This window comes from Aptenodytes forsteri, unplaced genomic scaffold (assembly GCF_000699145.1).
Source record: "Aptenodytes forsteri isolate BGI_AS27 unplaced genomic scaffold, ASM69914v1 Scaffold760, whole genome shotgun sequence".
Taxonomy (NCBI): domain Eukaryota; kingdom Metazoa; phylum Chordata; class Aves; order Sphenisciformes; family Spheniscidae; genus Aptenodytes; species Aptenodytes forsteri.
In genome coordinates, this window is record NW_008796108.1 from 24,947 (window position 1) to 47,513 (window position 22,567).

At 54.2% G+C, this 22,567-nt stretch overlaps 1 protein-coding gene across 1 annotated transcript in view; it reads right to left on the reverse strand.

The window, feature by feature from the left end:
• Positions 1-20,538, reverse strand: part of TECTA (tectorin alpha) — a 28,372-nt gene extending 7,834 nt beyond the window's left edge. Inside the window, exons 1-12 of the mRNA XM_009286748.2 lie at positions 20,474-20,538; positions 17,218-17,351; positions 15,628-15,915; positions 11,490-11,627; positions 10,782-10,947; positions 7,928-8,340; positions 7,059-7,629; positions 5,910-6,502; positions 4,843-5,416; positions 3,016-3,626; positions 2,132-2,693; positions 325-524 (exon numbers count right to left, since the gene is read on the reverse strand). Of these exons, the coding sequence (XP_009285023.1) occupies positions 325-524; positions 2,132-2,693; positions 3,016-3,626; positions 4,843-5,416; positions 5,910-6,502; positions 7,059-7,629; positions 7,928-8,340; positions 10,782-10,947; positions 11,490-11,627; positions 15,628-15,915; positions 17,218-17,351; positions 20,474-20,537 (4,314 nt within the window). The 5' untranslated portion in view covers position 20,538. The remainder of the gene's footprint in view (positions 1-324; positions 525-2,131; positions 2,694-3,015; positions 3,627-4,842; positions 5,417-5,909; positions 6,503-7,058; positions 7,630-7,927; positions 8,341-10,781; positions 10,948-11,489; positions 11,628-15,627; positions 15,916-17,217; positions 17,352-20,473) is intronic.
• Between the last annotated feature and the right edge of the window lie 2,029 nt (positions 20,539-22,567).

Consider the following 22,567-nt stretch of genomic DNA (forward strand, 5'->3'; position numbering starts at 1 on the left):
TTGATGCACGTCTGCCTGCTCTGCCCCTTGTTCCCCGCCCACTCTTGCTTGGTGCAAACACACCAGACTTCAGAGCAATCCCCAAGCATGACCATGGACCAGCAGACATGTATGACTTTGATGAAGGAGATGACCTGTCCCTCCAGGTCCTGCAGAGCACTCTCTGACTGAGGCTCCGACCCTGTTACCCCAGCAAACGGACCCAGTGCAACACCCGGTACCGGCCTGGCCTGACCACTGTCTCTGCTCAGGGCACGAGATACTGCCCAGGAATGTCAGAAAGAGACTGGGAGAAAGGCCGAGAGAAGGATGTGAGCAGCGTACCTCATAGTATTTGCCGTCAGAGTAGCAGCCGCAGTTGTGGGGTAAGATGCAGCTCTTGCCGTTGAGGACATACCCAGGGTCGCACTGGCATCCCTCCACACAGTAGTGGCTGCAGTCGCTCTTCAGCCGGATGGCGGCGCATCGGGGCTGGCACAAGGACACACAGCTCTCGTAGTGGCTGTTGGGGGGACAGCTGACGGCTGCAACGTTACCAGAGGACAAAATGCATACAGATTAGCTCCCCAGACAAAACCAACCTGGCGGCCAGCCACACGTGGGGCCGTAATCCCCACTGCTGGTGTCCCTGGGCAGCTAACTCCCCTGCCAAGGTGGTTAACATGGACCGCGTTGCCCAGAAAGGGACCTGGAGCTCCCGGGCATGCAACTGAAGGGAAAAAGCAGCCTTCGTCCCTCCATCCTATGCCGCTTTCTCGTAGTGCTGTTGGGGGGACAGCTGACGGCTGCAACGTTACCAGAGGACAAAATGCATACAGATTAGCTCCCCAGACAAAACCAACCTGGCGGCCAGCCACACGTGGGGCCGTAATCCCCACTGCTGGTGTCCCTGGGCAGCTAACTCCCCTGCCAAGGTGGTTAACATGGACTGCGTTGCCCAGAAAGGGACCTGGAGCTCCCGGGCATGCAACTGAAGGGAAAAAGCAGCCTTCGTCCCTCCATCCTATGCCGCTTGCCAGCTGACGTCAGCTAGTCCCAGCTGAGCAACACTTCTCCGTTACTCACCGCTGTCTCTGAGCTCCTGCATGCCAGTTTCCCGAGAGCCCTTTCCCCGTGCTCCCTGCTCTCCTGCAAACAAGCCTGCTCACCAGATTAACATCTCCCTCCAAAAGAGATGCCCGTGCTGGCCCTGGGGCCTTTCAGGCAGCATATGAAGCCTCCGCGCTGTCCACGTGGGGACACATTTCAGGGGACGTGTTTTTGCTGGCCCATCAGAGAGCGAAGCCTGCGAGGGCTGCTGTCCATGCCTGGGCAGGCCACCTCTGCCCGTGCCCCACCGGCTCACCAGGGACCGTTTCAGACCCGGCGTGCAGGGTGCCAGTCAGTGGCCTCGCTGCCCCTGCCCGGTGACAGAGGTGCCTTCTGAGCCACGAGTTTGCTTGTTAGAAGGAAGAACAACATAAATTTAATTTTCAGTCTTGTTAGCAAAGACAATTACTTCCCATCTGATTTGCCAGATAAATCGGCTGCCAGAGAGGCTCGCGGCCCCTGTCCTCAGGAGTCTAATTGAACATCGCATCATAATCTTATTGACAAGAACATGCAGCTTCATTAGAACAAACACATACTCCTGGCTTTGAAGCTGACTAATACAATTCCTGCTTAACAATGGAGGGATGGCTGATACCTTCTGAACTTGAGGCTTCCCCCTTTCCATCCCTGCTCCTGCTATACCACATGCAGTTTGTAACAACTCCAAGAGAACATAGCGCCCCAGACCCAATCCCACACACCCGCCCCACCCCACAAGCGTGGGAGGGAGCAGCTGCCGGGCCGTCAGCCTCCCCCTCCCTGGTCTGCACACAGGTTGGTTTCGTGTGCTCGACAGTGACTACGTGCACACCTACTGCACTGCTTTAGCTCACCACTCCGTCGACAGCCCCCTTATCCTGCAGGGAGGAGGGGATCCCTGGGGCCATCCCCAGGTGCTGACCGTGGGGACCCGGGACGTGTCCGGGTTGATGGCCCGGAGGTAGCTCTGCTACCTCTCTATTGGGTGAGCTCTGGGAAGTGCTATGGCTACGGTAGACAGCCTTGGGAAGCACCTCTAGGGAAGAAGGGCATCACTTACAGCACGAGGTGAAGTTCCTCCAGCCGATAATGGTGATGCCCTGTGTTTGGCACGTGCTGGCGTAATTCTGCAGCCAACTGCAGGCCGTTTGCATGGCTCCCCCATCGACGCAGGTGTCGAAGAGGCAATTCTTGTAGAAGAAGCCAGGGCTGATCTTGCTGTGGCACTTGGCGAAGACACCGCTTTGACTCGGGATGAGGCTGCAGAGCTGCTGGGGTTTCCAGAAGCCTTCCACCTTCCCACAGGCAGGGCAGCGGTCACCACAGCCCACGCGGCAGAATGCGTCCCGCTTCGCCCAGCTCTGGACAAAGTCGGCAACGCTGGCAGCTGGCGCGCCACCTGCGGCCACCAGGTCATCCTCAGGATTGCCGTTGTAGCGGCCACAGAGGCCGTAGGTCAAGTTTTGGAAGCTGCGTGGGATAGTGATGGAGAGGAAGGTCTTCCAGTCATACACCACCTTCAGCCCAAAGTCAGTCTCAACCACGATGTGAAAACCAAAGGCAAAGATGTTCACTTTGCCCTGGCCCAGCTTCAGGGGCAGGTAGAGACGCTCATCGTTGATCTGCAGGGAAGGAAATGAGATGCACCATTAGTGAGGATGATGATCGGAGCTTCCATGGGAGGACATGAAGGAGGGCAGCTCGGCGCTCCCGGAGCAAGGTCCCTGCCGGCCTTACTTCTACATCCAAAACAAGGCAGCCAAAATGGAAGTTCCCTCCAAAAGCTGCACCTGGTGGCACCCTAGAAACAAGCCCGAGCGTACGCCCTTCCCAACCCCCGGAAAACCTTGCAAGCTGTTAAGGCCTCATGCCTAGGGAATTGCTTCGCCGTTTGGGAGCCACGGCATGGAGAAATAACCCTGACCCTCGTGGCCCCACACTCACCAGCACGGTATATTTGTAGGCACGGTGTATGACGATGTTGTAATTGAAGACCTCCACTTCGACTTGTTTCACCCACAGGGCCAGAGAGGTGTCCCGATCCTCGTTCTTGGCTGTGATGGTGAACGCTGGGAAAGTGTCCGAGCGCTCTACCCTCGGCCGAGTGATTGTGGTGCACAGGACCAATGCGCAGCTGCTCTGGAAGTCGAAAGAGTAGCTGTCAAAAGTCAGGTAGTGTCCATAGCCAGAGATGATGCAGGAGGCATCGGTGCGGACGTGGCAGTAGTAGAGGCCGTTCTCCTCCAGGCAGTACTCGTCATCCTTGCAGGAGATGTTCTCGCAGTACACACTGTTGTCAGAACCGTTGCAGTAGCAGAGGAAGTGGCAGGCAATGTCCATCCAAAAGGTCTGGTTGGTGGCCAGCTGGCGCCCCTCGAAGTTGCAGCCACACTCGCCACGAGGAACGCAGCGGGTGCCGCGGAGGGCGAAGCCCTCGTCGCACTGGCAGCCCTCCGCGCAGGCTTCTGCGCAGATGGGGCCTGTGGCCAGGGTCTCACAGGTCTCCACGCAGCTCATGCACTCCTCAAAATGGCTGTTCTCTGGGCAGGCGAGAGCTGCAGGGCCAACAAACATGGAGCGTGATTTCCCAGCTCTGGCAGCCCTGGGGCAGCACGGGGTGGGGAAACAGGCAAAAGGTGGGAACGGGGTTAGCAGTGACTGATTCGGGGGGAAAAAAGCAAGAGGGGAAACAGTCCCAGCACCTTGCTGGCCACCGGCTCTTCCCATCCCCTTTGCAACCCCTTCTCCTCTTGGCCATCACCCTCCTCACGTCACAGCCCTGTCCAGCCACGTGCCAAGCGACACCCCCTCCCACTATTTTGGAGGGTACGAGGCCAGGGCTTGGCCTTGGGCTGCCACCCGGAATGGAGAGGATGCACCGCTCCCCCCTTCTCTAATGGACGCCTTCCTCAAACCTCCGTGGTGGAGATGGGGGCCGCTTCTCCGCCATGTACTTCCACGCTGGGGATTTTTCACATTCACTTCTGAATTATCAATGTTTTCCCATCAACGGCAAGTTTATAACGACAGCTAAAACCAAGTGTTATTCAAATTATCCTCTGGTGGTGGCGTACAGCACTGTCAGACACCATCTGCGGCTCTGGAATGCTCCTACACTGCATCATAAAACTCCTGATGCCTCCTGAAATGCCACGCTGAAATCGCCTCACTGGGAAGTCTGTCTCTGCCGGCATGAATGCTGCTTAGAAACTACCGTCGGTACATGGGGTGGCGCTGCCTTGCCTTTGGGCTTGGGAGACATTGCATTCCTACCACAATTCCCCTTTCCCTTCTGTACGCTGCGCAGGAGAGCGCTTTGCACGTGCCAGCCTCCCACACGGCAGAAAGCTCTACGGGACATAGCTCTTCCAATGGCAAAGCCGATCTTTGGTGGACTGGTAGGGAAGAGAATAGGAAAATTGCCCCAGATTGCCAGCGTTTAGACACCTCCACCCCTACCCCTTCATATGACTTTGGACATCTAATGCTGCCATAAGTGCCGTCAGATCAGGACCTCCCGCCCACACAGCCCTTCTGCTATTGAGTGTCTTCCAGCTCAGCCACAGAGGAGCACCCTGCGGGTAAGGGGTACCCACCAGACATGAGGGAGGAGGGGGGGAAAGAGAGCCCGTACTTTTTGGCATCCCGTAAGAAAAGCTGCTCTACCTTTGTACACCCACAAGCTCCTGACAAAAAGACTCTGCCCGAGGTCGGCGGTGTCTACATCCCCTTCTCCCCGCCCCAGGTACTCAAAAGCTTTGGTGGACTCACGGCAAAAACTGTGGCTCCTCCACTGGTCAACGTCCACCTCGGCGTTCTTGCAGGCGCCAGCGTAGCGCGCCACTGAGTCACACAGCTCTGACCGGTTGCCCCCGCTCTGGCACAGGCGGAAGAGGCATGTCCTGTAGTAGGCTGAGACGTTGACCACGCTGTGGCACTCCAGGAAGGAGCTGTTGGTAGGGTCATTGATGATGCCACAGTTGGAGCGGCTCCTGTAGGACTTAAGCAGCTCCGAGTCGTTGTTGCAAGCCTTGAGGAGGTCCCCACACTCCCCATTGCAGATCTCATCAAACGTGGTCCAGCTCTCCAGGAAGAGCTCCAGGTTGTCCGTGCACTTGCCCTTGGGCAGGCAGAACTCATCGCTGGCGTTGCCGTTGAAGAAGCCGCACAGGCCCCCGGTACAGTTGAAGTAGGTGGTAGAGAGGCGGATCTCCAGGAGGCCCGAATCATAGTAGCTGATAGCCAGGAGCCCCTCCAACTCCATCACGGTGCTGTTGTCGTTACGGTAGATTTCCAGGCGTCCGGAAGGGTGGAAATAGGGCAGCTCCACGTCATAACCGTTCACCTACAAGTAACAAGCAGATTGAGACTCTTCAGGGAGGGCAATGCGACTTTGCATGGCCGTTCCCATCTGCTGGCCACGCCACGCTGGGTACGCTAAATGCTTCCTGACCCAGACCCCACCCTCCAAGGCCTAGAGCCTCTTTTGAGTGGGGGCATACAGCTGTTTCCTCGCATTTTGCCCCACAAACAGAGAAAGTTTTTCCAGGGAAAAAACAAGTTTCCTGCAACGTCATGAAAGTCTCCAGAGCTGACTTAGCAAGCAAATGGGAATAATGGCACTGCGACAACAACTTTGTAGGCACCTAAAGGGCTTCCACGCAGTGGTGGCCCACACGGGCTTCCTCCAAGTGCCACTGTAGTTCTTGAGGCCCTGACCTGGGGGAATGGTCTGGGGCCACAGACCTGCAAGCCCTTCTTCAAAGGGACATCAGATCACAGCGCGAGCCACCGCCTCCCCTCCCCGGGGTGGACTGCCCTGACAGCAGCACCTTTACCTTGATCTCAGACAGGCTGGCGCCTCCGATCTTCACCTCTTGGCCGACTGCCTGGATCCGCACAACGCGTGGTCCGCTGGGAGTGGATCCGGGCTTCTTTTGGCTGATGTCCACCTCGATGAAGTCCGGTCTCTCTGGACAGGTTTTGAGCAGCATGTAGGAGTGCTCCAGCGGATAGGGGAAGGCAATGCCGTCAAACGTCTGCAGTACCTGGTTCTGTCCCACCAAACACAGGCTCTCCCGCTTAGGGTAGCAGCCCCGGTAGCCGTTCTCAATGGTGCAGACCTTTCCTTCGGGGCAGGTGGTGTTAAAGCACCTGGCCTCCCCACCTTCCTCACACTCGCACTCTACTGTGCAGTCTGCCGCTGCCCAGAAAGACTCGCCGATGGCGTAATACCGGCCGTCCACATTGCAGCCACACTTCTGGATGGGGACGCAGCGGTCCATGCTAAGGACATGGCCCTCGTTGCACTCACAGCCCTCGGCGCATGGGGAGGAGCAGGCCAGCGGGGCCGTGAGGTCCGAACATGTGGCGGGGCAGCTGCTGGCGCACACCGAGTAGTGGCTGAGCTCTGGGCACCGCACAGCCATCGCTGTGGGTGCAGGGGGGAGACAAACAACAGGAGGACCATATTATGGCATGGCTCGGGGCCAGTTACCTCTTTCCCATTGACCCACAACAGAGACAACACAGAGTGACCTGGGAACCCTGCTTGACGGTAGAATTGGCCCCTCCATTTCCCTCCCATGCCTCCCCAGCCATTCCACTTGTGCAAGCAATAGCTTCTCCAAAACAGCCCCAGAGCCATCGAGCCGCCCACAGCTATGTAATGCCACAAGCAAGGAGGGTGAGCCAAGAAGTGTGCTGTTGGCCAGTCCCCGTTCCGGTCCAGCCTCCATCTCTCATCACAGCAGCCGACCGTCTGCAGAGCAATGCAGAGCTCCCGCCTCGTGCCTGACTCGTGCCACCCTTTTGATGGTGCAAGAGTCTGATGCCACGGAGAAGAGGGACCGATCGGCTCTCGCTTAACTCCCTCCCTGGATTTCTCCCCCCTCATCTCACGCACTGCTGGGCACAGGGGCAGACCCCTGAAATTGCTCCCCTCTTCCAGAGGGGAAGGCTCCCGGCAGAAGCACGCAAACACTTACCGCAACCCGTCTGGGTGCGCCACTCTCCCACCGAGATGCCCAGCGCCTGGCAAACCGCGGTGTATGCCTGGATGGCTTGGCACAGGCCAGTGCCGTTACCCCGCATGCTGCAGAGGTCATAGACGCAGCTGTGGACAAAGGCTGTGGGGTCCACGACGGCACCACACTCCCACAGCGGCCCACCGCTCTTGTTGATGAAGCCGCAGTATTCGGAGGTGAAATAGAGCGATTCAGTGGCGGCGTCGCAGAGGCTGCAGTTGTCCAAGCAGCCGGGCGAGCATTTCCGCTCAGGGTGCGGCACTCGCCAGCTCTCACCCAGGTCCATCACGGACGCGGCCAACCTCCCGTCTGAGCGGAGGGTATCGTCCTCGGGATCTTTATTGTAGTTCCCACACAGACCACATGTGGCGTTGATGTACGTGCCTGGAACGGAGACGGAAGCATAGTGTTCTCCATCGTAGGTCACCAGCAGGCCGAAGTCGGTCTCCAGGGCTGTGGATAAGCCACTTTGGTAGACTTTTATTGCGCCCAGTTCCAGAGAGATGGGTAGGGACACCACCAAGTCATCCACCTGCGGGAACAATACCAGACGGCTGAGCTGGCACAAGAAATAGCAGAGCCCTCATACTGGCACACAGACAGGAGCTGTACAGCCCCGTTATGGGGTCTTAGGGTTAGGGACGTGTGCAGAAGTCAGCCGTTGATAAGCCACAGGCATTTGCTGCCATGCCTGTCACCCGTGCCCGTTCCCCAAGGGACGCGTGGGGCCCAGAAGTGCCATCCCACACTCCTCAGGCTGCTGTCACAGTCCTGCTGCTGCCTCGGAGGAGCCAACCTGGCAAGTTGTCCCCTTTCAGCGGGGCTCTTACCTTCGCTTTCCCAAAGCTGCCTTTGGGGAGGACAATCTTGTGCGAGTAGACCTCCACAAAAATATCCCTCAGCCAGGAGACGGAGGAGCCGCCTCGGTTCTCGTTCTTGGCCTCCACGTTGAAGTAGGGCAGCTGGGAGCCTGGCCAGCACTGCCTGGTGAGGAGGTAGGAGCAGGAACCCTGGAAGTGAAAGAGGAAGCCGTCGAAGGTGTGGTAATGTGGATCTCCGAACACCACGCAGGTGCTGCTCTCCACCGGCACGCACTGGAAGAACTTGGTCTTCGGCTCGCACACTTCAAAGGGGCCGCAAGACATCTCCTGGCAGAAGATCTCGTTGTTGAAGTCCAGGCAGCGGCACTTGGTAGTGCAGTTGGCATTGTCCCAGAAGATCTCCCCTTGACGGAGAAACTGTCCTAGAAAGACAGAAAGTGAAAAACCCACGCTACATCACTTCTCTAAACAGAGGAACACGCTCTAACCACACCGCATCAGTCCTTGGAGGCGTCTGCTGGCCCTACAATTGAGACCGCTGCCAAAGTGTCCTGCTACTGGGCTTCTTGGCTGCTTTCTTTGCACAGACTCCCCGCAAGAGCCACTCAGCAAAGCGCTGCGATCACAAGCTTTGTTTTCAGTGTACAAGTGCATCCCCTTCAAGTCCTACCCATGCTGCAAGTCCATAGGATGGTGCAAGCGCTGACACCAATCCAGGGTTGGTGCTGCACCACGCAGGCTGGCTAGCTTGAAGGCTATTCCTTCCGTTTTGGACACCCACCACCCTTGCTCTGCTTCAGTATCACAGGACACAAGAGCCATTTGTGCTATTTTCTCAAAGGGAAAGCTTGCGCCTTTTGGAGGCCATTTCCTGCACTGTTGCTGTACTTGTGCCGTCCTTCAGCTTTGTCACCATCTCTGTAATTCCTCCGTTGACATAACTTTGCCGGTCGAAGAGCAACTCTGCCATCAGTGGCCCAGAGGCAATTCAATCCCATTCAGAAAGCGCTCATAGTAGTTATGAAACCAAAGAGCTGCTGATAAGTAACTTCCACACCGTACACCAGTGACGACAGGAAACGGTGAGAGATCACACAGCAATAGACTGAGCAGACTTGTTACACGGCGGTACTGTAAAGGGAGGCAGGTTTGTCTGGTGAGAGACGTGAGAGGCAGAGAGAAGACGAGAGAACAAGGGTGGCAAATACCCGTGAGAGTTTCCCTCTCCTCCATATGGCCGTCTTTCACACTTCTCATGCGCGCGGCTTCCGCCGTGTGCGCTGCCTGAATTTACCTCTCGTAAACTTTTTGTTCTCTTCCCTGCCTCGTACAAAAAAAGCTATTTTCCGCTTCCCTGCAACAAACAACATCTCCTCTTAGCAAGACCCACTTGCGAGGGCTCCCGCGCCAACTGTCCTGGTAGGGGGAATTTGGGCAAGCGAGCACCGTTAGGCACGGCGGGCTCCCTCGCCTCCGACACCTCACGCTGCGTATTCTCTCATGGAGGGCAACCAGCTGTCCACCGTGAAATGCAAATCCAGTGGCGGGATCTACCCACGCCGCCCTCATCACCTGCAAAGCCGAGACTGGCTTTCAAGCCCCTTTGCAAAGTCCAGCCTTTCTTCCTGGGGTTGGCAGCTGAAAGTGGCTGGAGCGGTTGGACCCAAAACCTCTGCTGGGGCTGCAAGAGCCTCGGGGTCCCGTGAGCCTTCTTTGGTACAGTCCTAAACCAGGACATAAAGAAGCCTACATGTCTCAGAGCAGTGCATCTCCAGTGTCCGTCGGCAAGTGACAATTCTGTCTTGCTAGAAAGACTCCCGGAGCACAGCAGACGCTCCTGACAGTTTTATTTGTCAAATGGTAATGTAATAATCTCTCTGCAGCAGAGTCCCTGTGCAGTCACTGTGTGCATTTATTAATCTCTTTCTATCCCCACGCTGTTGGTGACACATGCACAGATGCTGTAACTGGTGCAGGGGCATGGCATTTGTCCTGCCTGGAAAACCTGCTATTCCTCCTGCAGAAACAAGGGAAATGGAACCACACCATCGGCTTTCCCACTCTGGGGACAAGAAGAAATTGTCATCTGCAGGTCTTTCCTGTTGCCACCATCAGTGTTGCAGAAAAGAATCGAGACGACAGCTTGGTGGCATTAAATTCCTGTGAAACACTGCAGCACCATCCACCCTTGACTTCGGGTTAGGGTTCTGCTTCTGGGCTGCAGAAATGGAGGTTTACAGCAATACCATGCTACTAAAATCCCAGGAAGGAAAAAAACCTAGCACGGATGACAGTTTTACTCGCTGGTGGTTGAAAGCAACACCGAGAGCAGAGAAGACTCCCGAGTGTTTATGGGCCCCTCTCAGTTTTCTCTGAGCTGCCAAGTGAGGCCTTCTCTGCACTGAGAATTTTGCAAGCTGGGTCCGGCCATCCGTGAGTGTGCCGGCATCCCCCTGGGAGAGGCAATGCCAGCGGGGACAAAGGGAAAACAACATCTGATGATGGCTTCTTCGCATACGCTGCCGAGGATGCTCTCCTGCTGAACAAGACATGCCAAACAATGACAAACCTCTCTGTCCACTCTTCAGGGCGTTAGCCTTTTGCAGAGGGCAGACAATTATTGCTGGAAGTTGGGTGATGACTTTGCGCTGCGTGCAGCGACTCAGAAACGCGCACGGGGCCCGTGCCCGCTCACGTGTTTCTGTCCCCACAGCTGCAGCTCGAGGGGATGCCTTGGCAAAACCACAAATCTCACAGAAGCCCAGACCAGTCAGGCACCTCTCCACCAGCTTCCCAACAGTATTACCTTTTCCTACGCTGCACCCCAAAACTTGAAAAAAAAGCAATGCTGTATCCCCCTTACCTCTCAGGCTGCAGCCATTGGCTGGATCTATTTCTCTGCCATCTATTTTGAAAGCCCAGCGCCCAGGGATGTTAACGTTGGTTGTTTCTTCAATATTGACTATGTCTAGGGTTCTGGAGCCCGGGATGCTAAAGAAGTTAGTGATATTTCCGCCATTGAAGCCAGCCTAAAACAGAGAGAGAGCAAATTTCATCACACATCTTTGCTACGGGAAAGCGATGCTGAATTCCCACACTTCTCTGGCCCCCGCAATAACTCCTGAGCATATCTTCTTTAGTTTTAAAGTCTCTTTTCAGCGATTTCAATTTTCAGGTAGTTTGAATGTGAGTGAAAAGCTCAACAGGTACTACAAGCAGCATGGATGTATATTTACACATTTATGTATGCATGTATACATACGTATGTATGTATATATAGATCTATGGGTATATGTATTGAATGGCCGAGATAAAGTGAGGAAGCAACGGAGGAAGGCTCCCCTTAGGCAGGGAACCTCACCCCCCTCGGGCAGATGGACTGGCTGCGGCACCGCTGTTGACACCAAATTTTGGGGCACTTGTCCCACTGTGCCTGGCAGTGGGCTTGCAAGGCCAGTGCTGGGGATGTTGAGGGACCAAATGGCATGAGCGAGCATGGATACATTGGGAAAGCTACAGGCAGCCATCCGAGAGCTTGACAGAAGTGGGGATATGGGAGCAAGAGCCTCACCTGAGCCATCACCCCACCAAGACCGGTCAGGGGGTCCCCTCCGCTGGCTGTCCCCGTGGTCCAGCTGATTTCGTGGTAGTTAAATATGGCAAAAGACAACACTCCATCTGTGATCAGGACAGCTTGGAAAGTGTTTACCTGTTGAAAACCATGAACACATTCACAAGGTGAGACTGCTTTTCTCACACTGCTTGCCTGCCCTTCTGCCACGTTTGTCTCTGGCCCGGGCGAGACACAGGAGCCTTGCGGTGAAGAGCAGCAGAAGCTGAATGAGACCTGAAATACACTCTCCCTCACTGCTGTGACTCCGCCAGCTCCCATCCCCACCACTGCCTCCACCTGGGAGGACTACAAAACCATCTCCAATCCAATTTAACGCCAATAGATGGCAGCATGAGAATAAACTCACGAGGAAAAAGCAATCAGCAGGATTTGGGTTGTTATGACCTGTTATCTTCCATTACTCTATCTTAGCTTTGTTCCTCGACGCATTATCTTACCTGCTTCCCTTCTGCATTCATATGCTACAATACCGTTAACGGTGGATTGCATCCAAGTCAACCATGTATATTATACGCTTTGCTTGGCTGCCAAATCCCTCGGTACCTGTTCAATCCGCTGCTCACATTCTTCCTTTCACTTGAAATGACTCTGCATTTCCAGCCCCCTCAAACTCCAGATACATTCACGCGACTGCCATCCTGGGCCCCACGCGAGAAGGGCAGGCTTTGCCAGCTGGCGAGGGCGGCATAGCCCCGAGCTCTTCCCTTTTACAGTTGCTCAGAAAGACAGAAGAGGCCTCTCCCCTTGAGATATCCCCTCTCTCCGTGCAGATCCAGCAGCAGAGGTCGTCACTGGGAACTAACAGTGAATCAATTCTCTCAGCTCTCTGGATTTTCCTGTCCTTCCCATTCCTGCCCGCCCTAGACCGCTCTGCGCCGGGATTATGCTGTGATAAACAACTGCTCCTCCTGCCTCTGAGTGAGCAGAATTTTAGCAGGGGACAAAGCGCGGGCTGCCCCCTCTTTTAATTATTCAAGACCAATACTAGGAGCCCAGCTGCCTGGGTGCTGCAAACTGTGAAGGAAACTACAGCCACAGAAACAATTATCAGGCGATATGGGAAAGCATGTTGATCGAATCATCTCATGCTAGGAAGCACTAGGTCTTACCCTGCCAGCGAGAGCTGAGCTACTCCACGTTAACAACAGTTCACATGTGCTGCTGGACGAAGGGAGGACACCAGAGCACCGAGGGGCTGGGGGTCACTTTGCTCCACTTTACATTCCCTTACAGCAAACCTGCTAGTTTGATTATTGGTGCTGAGGTGAGCACAAACGCCTGAAGACTGAGGAGGGGACCCCACGGCTGCACTCACTACTTGCATGCCACAAGGGATGTCACTTCCAAGGCGCATTAGGCTCCTGCCGTGAGAAATCTTTAAAACGGAGGCGAAGCAGCCTGTATGAGCTGTCAGGGAGAGCGAGAGGTGTGGGCAGAGCTGCCTCACGGCAGCTGCAAATAGCACAGTTCACACCGGGGCAAGCAGGAGAGTGAGCTAACGGGAAGCCACCGTTTCCATTCCTGCATCCTTTCCCTGGGATTCTGCCTCCTACGTCTGGTTTCCTCTTCACCTCCTGGGCACGCTTGCTTACCTTTGCCAAGAGTCTTTTCCCACCACTGTCAGATCAGAAGGCCCTCACACATAAAGGCAGTATTGCTTTGATAGCACAACAACGGCTCTTCGATGAAGCAACAAACCCTGCTCTGGTCAGGTGCCTCTTGGAGGGTGGCAGGAGCTGACCTGGTACCAGGAGGTTTCGGATGGCCAGCGGTCCTTGTTAGGATCACTTACAGGAACCACAAACATTTCCCTGTTTGGCACTCGTGGCCAAACACGCATCAAGCACCCTAGCCATCTAACAAGGCTCTCAAAAACTGAACCCATTTGCTCGGGTGTCATTGAGAGACAGTAACCGCAGTGTCCCCGAGGCCACATTCGCAAAATTGTTTTCTGCAGCTTTTCTGCAATGCGATGAATTTCCTGCTTAAGTTGCATCGTGCTATTCCACGTGCCAACCTGAAACCCTGGCTGCTATTGAACGGGAAGGCTGCTATATAACAAAATAAATTGCATTGTGTTGCAAATGTAATTCTTCAGGCAATACACGAATCTCTATATTGCTTGCTGTCTGCAAATATATATATGTATTTTTTTTTCTGCAAGCGCTGCCAGGACTGGCAAAGAATATGCATTAAATCTCGAGCCTCTCTAACAAATGGAAAAGAGCTGAACTGTTTATCAGAGCCAACTCCTCGAGACAGAAGAAGCCAGCTTTTGGCACTCACAGTACACAGGCTAATCCTAAACAACCCTTTCCCCAAACAATAGCAGGGATCCCTCGCTCTCTGCCCCCCAATCTTCTGCCCAGGTCCTACCAGCGACGTGCCCTGAAAAACATTGCATCCCCATCCTCAGAGATACAGCTTGCACAATATGGAAATACAGCAGAGCTACCATGGCTGAGCTGCTAGCGTGACTCTCTGGTCAGTCTGGATCAGTCTCCCCATGCAGACAGGGCAGTTGTCATCGCAAAACCGCTGCCAGTGTTCCCTTTGGTTTTCCCCTTCCTATCTCAATGTCCGCACAGGATTTCAGAGCAGCCGTTCAACCCTTTTCTACGAGATGCCCTTGCCGCCCTCTTGGATTAGTGCTGCGGAGAGAGCGTTTCAGCCTCTGCCACAGAAAAAGCTGTCATGATTTGAAAGGAAAAGGGTTTTTTGCCAAATAAATACAAATTAAAGCTCCCATTTTCTCTTTCCTGTCTCCAACTCCTCGGTGAGTGGATTACTTCCAAAACTTAATTTACCACAGATTCCTGAACTAGGGCCTTTTCTGCCAGAGCAGCCATTGCTCCTTGCATCTGCAAGGAGCAAATAACGACCTTAGCTTAGTTTCAAAGCTGCTGTGGCCTTGCAAGGCAAGCTCAGGGTGCAAAACTGAGCAGACTTGTATTGAATCCCGGGTAGACGTGAGCGGTGGCAAGGGAAGGGCGAGTTACAAAATCCAGCCTCAAGAGGGTGACAAGGAGAAGAAGGGAGCACGGAGCAGAAGATTATGGCTGGCCAGCCAAACAACAAAGGGCTTCCCATCCACCTCCACAGCCCATTCTTTCCGTCACCCTGCTGCCTCGTGCTCTCTTTCCCCTGTGTTAGGAGGCCCTGCTCCCTCTCCCCGGGGCTGAGCGCGGGACCAGTTTATCCTGGACCCCTGTAGTGGACAGACCTGACCCAGCACAGGGGGTCAGCGGGGGGGCTGCCCTCCAGTCCCACTTCAGGGCAAGATGCAAGCATGTGCACACTTTGGCATGCCCCTCATTCTCTGCTCCATCCCTGGGCACCGCTCACCATGTCACAGTCTCGGGAGGAGCCTGCTCTACGTGCACGCCCTGAGGACACGCACCTCTGCACGCTCAGATGCCACGCGCACAGTGAGGCTGGTTTTGGTACCCGGCCAGCTGCTACAGGGTGCTTTGCGTCTCGCCCAACACCCTGGCCCCATTACTGCCATGATAACGTGCCTTCAAACTGAATCACTCTTCAAACTGGCTGCGCAGAAGCGGGTGGGAGCCTCAAGTGGTTTGTATCATGACAGAGCTACTGTTCAAGGCCAAAACTTTGGCTCCTTTATAAAGGCCTGTCTTCCAAGGTACCTGTAGCCCCTGCACAAATAGCTCTGTTTTATCACTGCGGAAGCACAGGTGAAGTGAAGTTCGCGTATCACAGCACAAAGGAAAAATGAAATCTGCATTTGCATCTAACAAAAAATAACCACACTATGATCAAGCTGAAAACTCCTAACTGGTGTCGGAGCCTTGTTTAGGCACACTGCCTACAAACGCTGAAAAGGCAACGCTTTCCCTGGAGATCTGAGAGCAGGGAGTGAGGATCGTACGGCTCCCGCAGGAGAGAACGAAAGGACCGTGGTGCTCCTTTGCCTGAAAGGGAAGCAAGGAGTGGGAAGACAAAACGACTCACTCAATTTTATGCACAAAGGCCAGGACAGTTATATATATATACAGACATACACTCAACCATCAGCCACCACCCGTCAAGAAGCACAGCTGATTGCTCTTACTGGAGTCGTGCTGCTTCCTCCGTAGAAAGTGACTTCCTCCCACGTGGCGATGAAGATCCAGATGGCGGAGAAAGAGGACATGTCTTTGAAGTGCTTGCGGATGTCTTTGGAGGCTCTCCTCAGCAGCTCGGGGTCCGTGCTCTCCCTGTAGTAGATTTCTCCCCGGATGCCGTTGTGCACGTCCGCCCAGAAAGGCGCGACGAAGGCCCGGCCGTCTGTCAGGGGGAAGGCTTCTGGCGTGAACTGGCTGACAAGCGCGTTGAAGGAAATCACGCCGTTGTTGTTGACCTGCACAAAGAGACCCGCTTTGGTTTGAGCAAGCCTTTGCAGGTAGCAGAAAGCTGCTGGTTTATCAGAAAATGTGGGGTGAGCGACTTTTGGCAGAGGGTGGCTTATAATAATGACAGCCGGTGAGACAGCCTGACCATCTAGGCAGAGATTCAACTTCATCCTACCAGTGGTGGGCAAAGGCTGAGTGCAGGAAGCCCCAAGCGGGACAAAACCCTGAAAAGTCTGCAAAACAGGGCTCCTACGGGACAACGCAGGAGAGGCACCCACCGGAGCAGGATGGCACCCGGCTCGGCAGGGACCCTGCCTTGGCACCCCGGGTTTACCCAGCCTTTGGAGAGCAGCTCTGCAGCACTGAGAGACTTGGTCGTATGACACGGGTGAGGGCTCCCGGGCAAAAGAGCTAAAGCATCGGGCCCGCTGCCTTCGGCTTTGTCGTCTGCCACAGATCCTGGGGCTCCCCAAGAGCAGCGTGACACATGGTGCCAAGGGCAGCCTCCCCAGAGTCTGCTGAAGATGCTCCCCAAAACAATTATTTTTGCAAAGCATGGAGAACAAGTGGCCGTGCTGTCCCAGATGCTGAAATCTCCCACCACACAAGGACTCGAAACCCCCCTCGGGATTGCTGCTTTCCCAGTATTGCCATGTACAAATATGAGCCGGTCAGGCAGGGGAACAAATGAGTCTTTGCCTCTCTTCTGAACCTGCGGGGCTGGCAGGTTTATATCCCACTTTGGACCAGGCATACCCACAGAGACCGGCTCACCACAAAACATGGATGCGCTCGGGATCTGGCATATGGTCACGCTGACTTAGGCCCCTGTCTAAGGCACTGTTTTGATGCGCTCAGATGAACCCTCTCTTAGCCAAGCCCAGAGGAGCCGGTGTCCCCTTTGCAAGGCTTTTGCTGTGCCGTCATCTGAGAACAGCAGCAGCCTGTCCTTGTCTCGGGCACCTACATACGGGTCCAAACCATTGCCCTTTCTTTTCCCCCTGCAGGTCTCTGCATGTTCTTGTTTCTTGTCATGTAACAGGAATAATGTTCCTTGTGTCAAGGCCTTAGCTTTGCCGTACCATTTAATCACCTACAAAGAAAATTTATTGCCTTTTATATTCCTTCCCCATGAACATTAGCCCATTAAATATACCTTTGACTTTCTTAATCATAAAACCTATCAGTTCATGAAATCTAAGAACTTGTCAGGTAGGTGCTAATAAATCTGATTCCTGATGATGGGGAGAGAGCGTTTAAAATGCAGCTGCAGGGGAAAGAATAAAGGGAAGGTCTACTTCTCCACTTACATAAATGCTTCTGTATGGGGCTCCAAAAAAGATGAATGGGACGGAGATTTTGATTTCGGGAGAGCTTCCATCATCAACTTTGGGCGTTTTCGTGTCGTTCTGCCAGAATGGATAGAGACTCGCCATGGTGTGAGCTGCAAGGAGAGGGAGGAGAGAGTCCTTTCAGCAATGGCAGGACCGGTCCTGACTTCAGAGAGGCCCCGGCAGGGGCCCCGGGGTTGCCTATCACCAAAAGTTGACCTCCTGCGAAGAGCAAAATCACTGCCTTGCCCTCAACTCCTTCACCGGTGCGTCCGCACCGGGGATGCAGAAGGTCTGCTGGCCACCAGCCTGCGCCTAAGCCATGCGAGGCTTTGGGCCAGGGGTGAAATTCTATGCTGTGCGCTTGTGGCTGCAGACTAACAGTGACTAGCCAAACCGGTACCTGGCCATGATGCCATATTCTGCGTCGCTGCCACTGAGGAAAACAGCACCAAAACCCTGCAGCACCAGCAGCCAAATGTTGGTTCAAGCCAGGGCAGAGGTGCTAGCTCTGGGACTGGCTCTAGGACAGGGTCATCAGAGAGAGCATCATCCAAAGGTTATTTAGGGCAACAGCAAAGTGACCACAAGATGTGTGTACAGCTCGCAGCTGCACGTTTTGCTTTCCGTGTGACTGTGATCAAGTCATAACGCCTATGTCTCGGCTTCACATCGGGACAACAGGTCCGTCCCACCCTGCTCCAGGATGGGCAGGACTTGCTGTTTCAGATGGTGAGGTGCTCAGGTGACTGGGGACCAAACAGCACCAAGACCGACCCCCAGAGCCATGCTTCTGGCAGCGGCCACCTTCCTCCTGCCTGCACAGCAGAGCCCTCTCGGAACCAGGGCCAGCCTGCCCCGCCAGACCCCCGAGTGCTGCTGGTTACGGCCCGAGGTGTCACGACTGCTCTGACGTTTCCTGGCAAAATTAAATTTCCTGCTAAAAGGCACTGCCGGTGAACATAATTGCCTCTCCTAAAAATATTTCAGAAGACGGATTTGACATATTTCAACACAAGCCTGCCACTTTCTACCGGACTAAAATCCATTTTCCATCAGCCTGAGTCACAAGCGGGCACTTCTGGCCCTAGGGCACGTCCTTTCTCGTTCCAGCCCCTGCCAGATCTCTGCTGTCATCTCATCCCCCGTTTCCTCCAGTTAGCTACTGGTGTGGCTTCTCACAGAGCAAATGGGGATTTTGCCGGGTTTTCTTCCCCCTCCTCCATTCTTTGATGTAGAAAAGCAGCACCCTGTCCTTGTGACATTCAATCTTGGCCGACATGAGCCACCGGGCTCTGAACAATCCCAGCTCTGTTCGCCTGGATTCAGGACGTGCTTTTATTTCCTAGGCCCTACCCTGCGCTGTTCAGGGGCCTCCAGCTGAGGACAGCTTGCTCTGCGCCCTGCCGTTACGGACGCAGGAGGGGCTCTTGGTGTTGCCCAAGCTGGGGGATGCTCTCTCCTAGCCACCCTGAGGATGCTCCCTGCCCGAAACTGCCTGGGAGCAGAGAGAGTTGCCGGCTGACCCTTCTTCACAGGCTCAACTGGTCCAACTTTCCTCGGGGAGAAAGGAGACTAGGGGAAGCCTGGCCTAACCTTGCTGGCGTCCTGACTTCCTAAGACGCACACGTGTGGCCCGAGTGCCCCGCCGGACATAAAGGGAGGTGGCACGTGATGGTGTCCGAGCCACAAGCCTGGTTTCACAGGTATATCCAAAGGGCCGCAACAAAACTCCTGGCTGCCAGGTAGTAAAACAAGTCTTTTCGCAGCTGTTACGCACCTGATGAGTTATTACAGCTGAGGCATAGCTATGAGATACGGATTTTGCTTCTTTTTTAAACACAAAACTCAGCAAAAACTTCTTGATGCCAGCTTCTTTAGCACTACTAGTGTGACACTACCATACCTTTGCATGCATCGTGTCATCTAGCCGAGCAGCCCAGCGGGCCCCACTGATCATGATTTTTGCCCCGGTGGTATTTCCCACGGGTGAACTGGTGGCCTCATTTCCCGCATGAGGAAAGAGTCGCAACTTTTGCCTGAGCTGTCCTCAGCCTGATGTCAACTCAGCAGCTGACCAGGGAAACAGCTTCCAGATTTCCCGATGCCCCAGCTCTAGGCTCCCTTGCTAGAGGTCCTCGAGCCAGCCACACATCTAGTACCAGCCAAGCAGCGCACATCTGCCAGATTACCGAACTACGGAGGCTCTTCCTGCCCATAGCAGCTCCGCTTGCCCTTCTTCGAATTGAAACATGACAAAGATTCATTACCCCACGAGACTAGGGAGCTGCTCCTGTGCTTTTCAACATCATGGAAAACCATGGCTCGGGAGGGGTCCCTGGCTGCCGGTCGGTCTCACCTCCCACCCAAAGCAGGGCTGACCCCTGAGCAGATCAGAGCAGGTTGCACAGGGCCTCATCCAGACGTGACCACCAGCTCTTCACGAAACAAAATGCACCATGAGAAACAAGGCACGAGCGTAGGGAGAGGCTTCCCGCCACGGGCTGCAGCCCTGCGACCCCACCAGAGGCACCTCCACGTCTGCTGTCGGGTGTCCTCCGCGAGCACCCCAGGGGAACCTCACTACCCACAAACCGTGACATTTTGCTATCACTCACCCAGTGTGCCCTTTACTGGACGTAGGTTGGTCAGCCTGCTCAGCAGTCCTAACAGCAGAACTTTTTCAAACTCCTATTTCGTAGCGACTGGCAAGGCCATTCCAACCTCTGGAATGCCCCGTGTGCACACATATATGCACACATACGATATATGCACGCATACGTAAAACGTTCACCGAGCTCAACAACTTCTGTGGCCTGTATTTCCTGCCGGCTCTGCCAGCTTCATATTCAGCATGGCGTGCCAGCTCCTCGTTCAATGTAAACAATCGTCACTTCATTGCTCTCAATGAAGTGAGGGCCATTTGCGCAGGCTGCCGATCCACCTCCTGCGACACAAGCTGTCACTCGTGCAAAATTGGCACCTGTGCTCACCCACAAAGGCGCACCAATCTCCCCGCTTAGCGCTCACCCTTAAAATCAGCTGTCCCTCCCTCCCCATGGGAAACACTAAGTTCACCATGGTTCTTGTCCTTGCTCCAGCCAGCGGGCTGGGTGTGTTTTCCAAGCCCTCCATACTTCTGGGGTCTCTGGGCACAGCACTGCTCCGAAGCGACCGCTTTCCCAGCACAGCTGACGAGCGTCAGCCTCCCAGCGCCCGAGCGGGAGATACTCACCTCGCTGCCGTGCAGTTATCACCAAAAGGGCCACCCAGGTTCCGAGAAGTGATCGCTTGTTCATCCTACAGGAAGGAAAGAAACCCGGACATGCATCACATCGGTAGGGAGCCGCATCCTCGAGCAAGCCCCGGGGTGATGCTGAGTGCTGTCGCTTCCCGAAGCCGCCCGACTGCTGCCGACACACGAACGTTTCAGAGACGGAGGTCCCTCACCCGCCAGGCAGACCCGAAATGCCACCACCATTAAGTGGTGTAAGGAGAATTCCCTGGTGATAACAGCAAATCGCCCTGCAGGTATGGTCAAAGTGAGCTCATAACCACACAGAAGAGCTGCTGCTAATTTCACACAGCGTTTGGAAGTGGTAAATAGCCCCGGCTCTCCGTGGGCCGTCTATTCTCCCGACAGTTCAAAAGCAATTCCTCCCTGATCCGCTTAGCACGAGGACGCTTCTGCCTGACTTCAAGGGGAACAGCTTCGCACTGCTCCAAACGCGAGAGCTGATGCAGAGCTGCGGCGTGCTCTCACAGTTAAGGGGCTTCAGACACCGCTTCGACTAATCCTTTGCGCTGGCTGCTAACACAACAATCACTTACCGTTTTTGACGAGTGTGGAAGAAGCACAAACATTTACACAGCTGGGCAACTCCTTGCTGTACAGGAATCAATGACAGAGAGAGAAGCAGATACGGGGCTGGGAAAATGAAAGCGGAATCCTGTGCCAGCTTTAATTCCTTCTGTGCCTAATGCAATTTGTTACTCATTATTAATCCAATAGAAAATATCGCTAAAACACCTGCTTTGATTTCTTCGCCCGTCGCTTCTGTTCATTACATGCAGGCACGGCTCACGTAGAGCTCCCAGGAAGGTATCGTGTGCTCCCAGCATGCGCGTGCCCACCAGAAAAGCACGCGATCAGCTTCGGACACAAACTGTATCTATACATTACATATAGCCTTAGTTTCAATACCAGCCTCTCTACCTTCTCAGCTTTATACGCCCCATGCATTTCAGTTGCATGGACACACCGGCTACGAAACCCAGCATCTCTTTATGCTCTCCCTATAGATCTGTTTCTATAGGGTCTGGGGACCAACAGATCCAACTCCTTCTAAGTATACCCACATACCTACATAACGCATGCAGCGCAGGACTACAGCAGGGAATGTGCCATCATCTGTCCCACCTCACTTACACTTGACTCCCATTACCGGGAGCTCGGAAAGCGCAAAACACGGTGGAAGGAAAGTTCCTCCCTGCTCCCGTGCTCCTCAGAGTGCCACTCGCATGAACGCTGGCCACAGCCTGCTTCCAGCAACCGCGTTCTGCGTTGAGAAAAATCCATTCCACCAAGGAAAAGTTTTACCACATTCCCTATCTTGGAAAGATGAAAAGAGGATGACAGAATTTTATATAGATCATAAATCTGAGTCACTGTGGATTCGTTAGCAGAGACCAGGCAGGCAATGACTAGTGGAGACTACCGCAGTCCAAGGACAAGAGTGAGACCAGCACCAGCTTGGGAAACATGACAGACAATAAAGAGTATGTTACTTAACGTATCACATTCAAAAATACCATTTTTTAGGTATGGAAAGAAAATTACCAACCTGTTTCGTAGACTAGAGGAGCAATCGGGTCTGAAATTTTAGACCGATCTTGGTAGACCAGGGAGAAATCCTATGTCAATGGAGAATGCATGCCGGTCCTCCTTTGCCAATTATTGCTGATGACTGAAACGATGTCTCGGTCCCCTTGCTCTCGCAATTGAAAAGTCTGTTTTCTTCAATGCTGTTCCAGGGCTGGAGGAGTGTTGAGTTGCAATCACAACTGTTGCCTCTATTGATAACCAGCAAGCTAATCTGGAGATCAGATTCTGGCCTGGAGAGGGAGAGAAGCCTCTTTCTTCCCCAAAAGCTCACTCCCTTCAGGTGGATTCAGATGGAAATGTCAGTGAGCCGGAGCTGGGCTCGCGGCTGTGCTGCTCAGCATCGCTTTTTGCTGAAGGGAAAAAAAAAAAAACAAACCACAGCTCAGAAGAATTGAGCCCCTTCCTCCTTTGTGTAAGTGGAAAAAAAGCCCCATCTATATAATG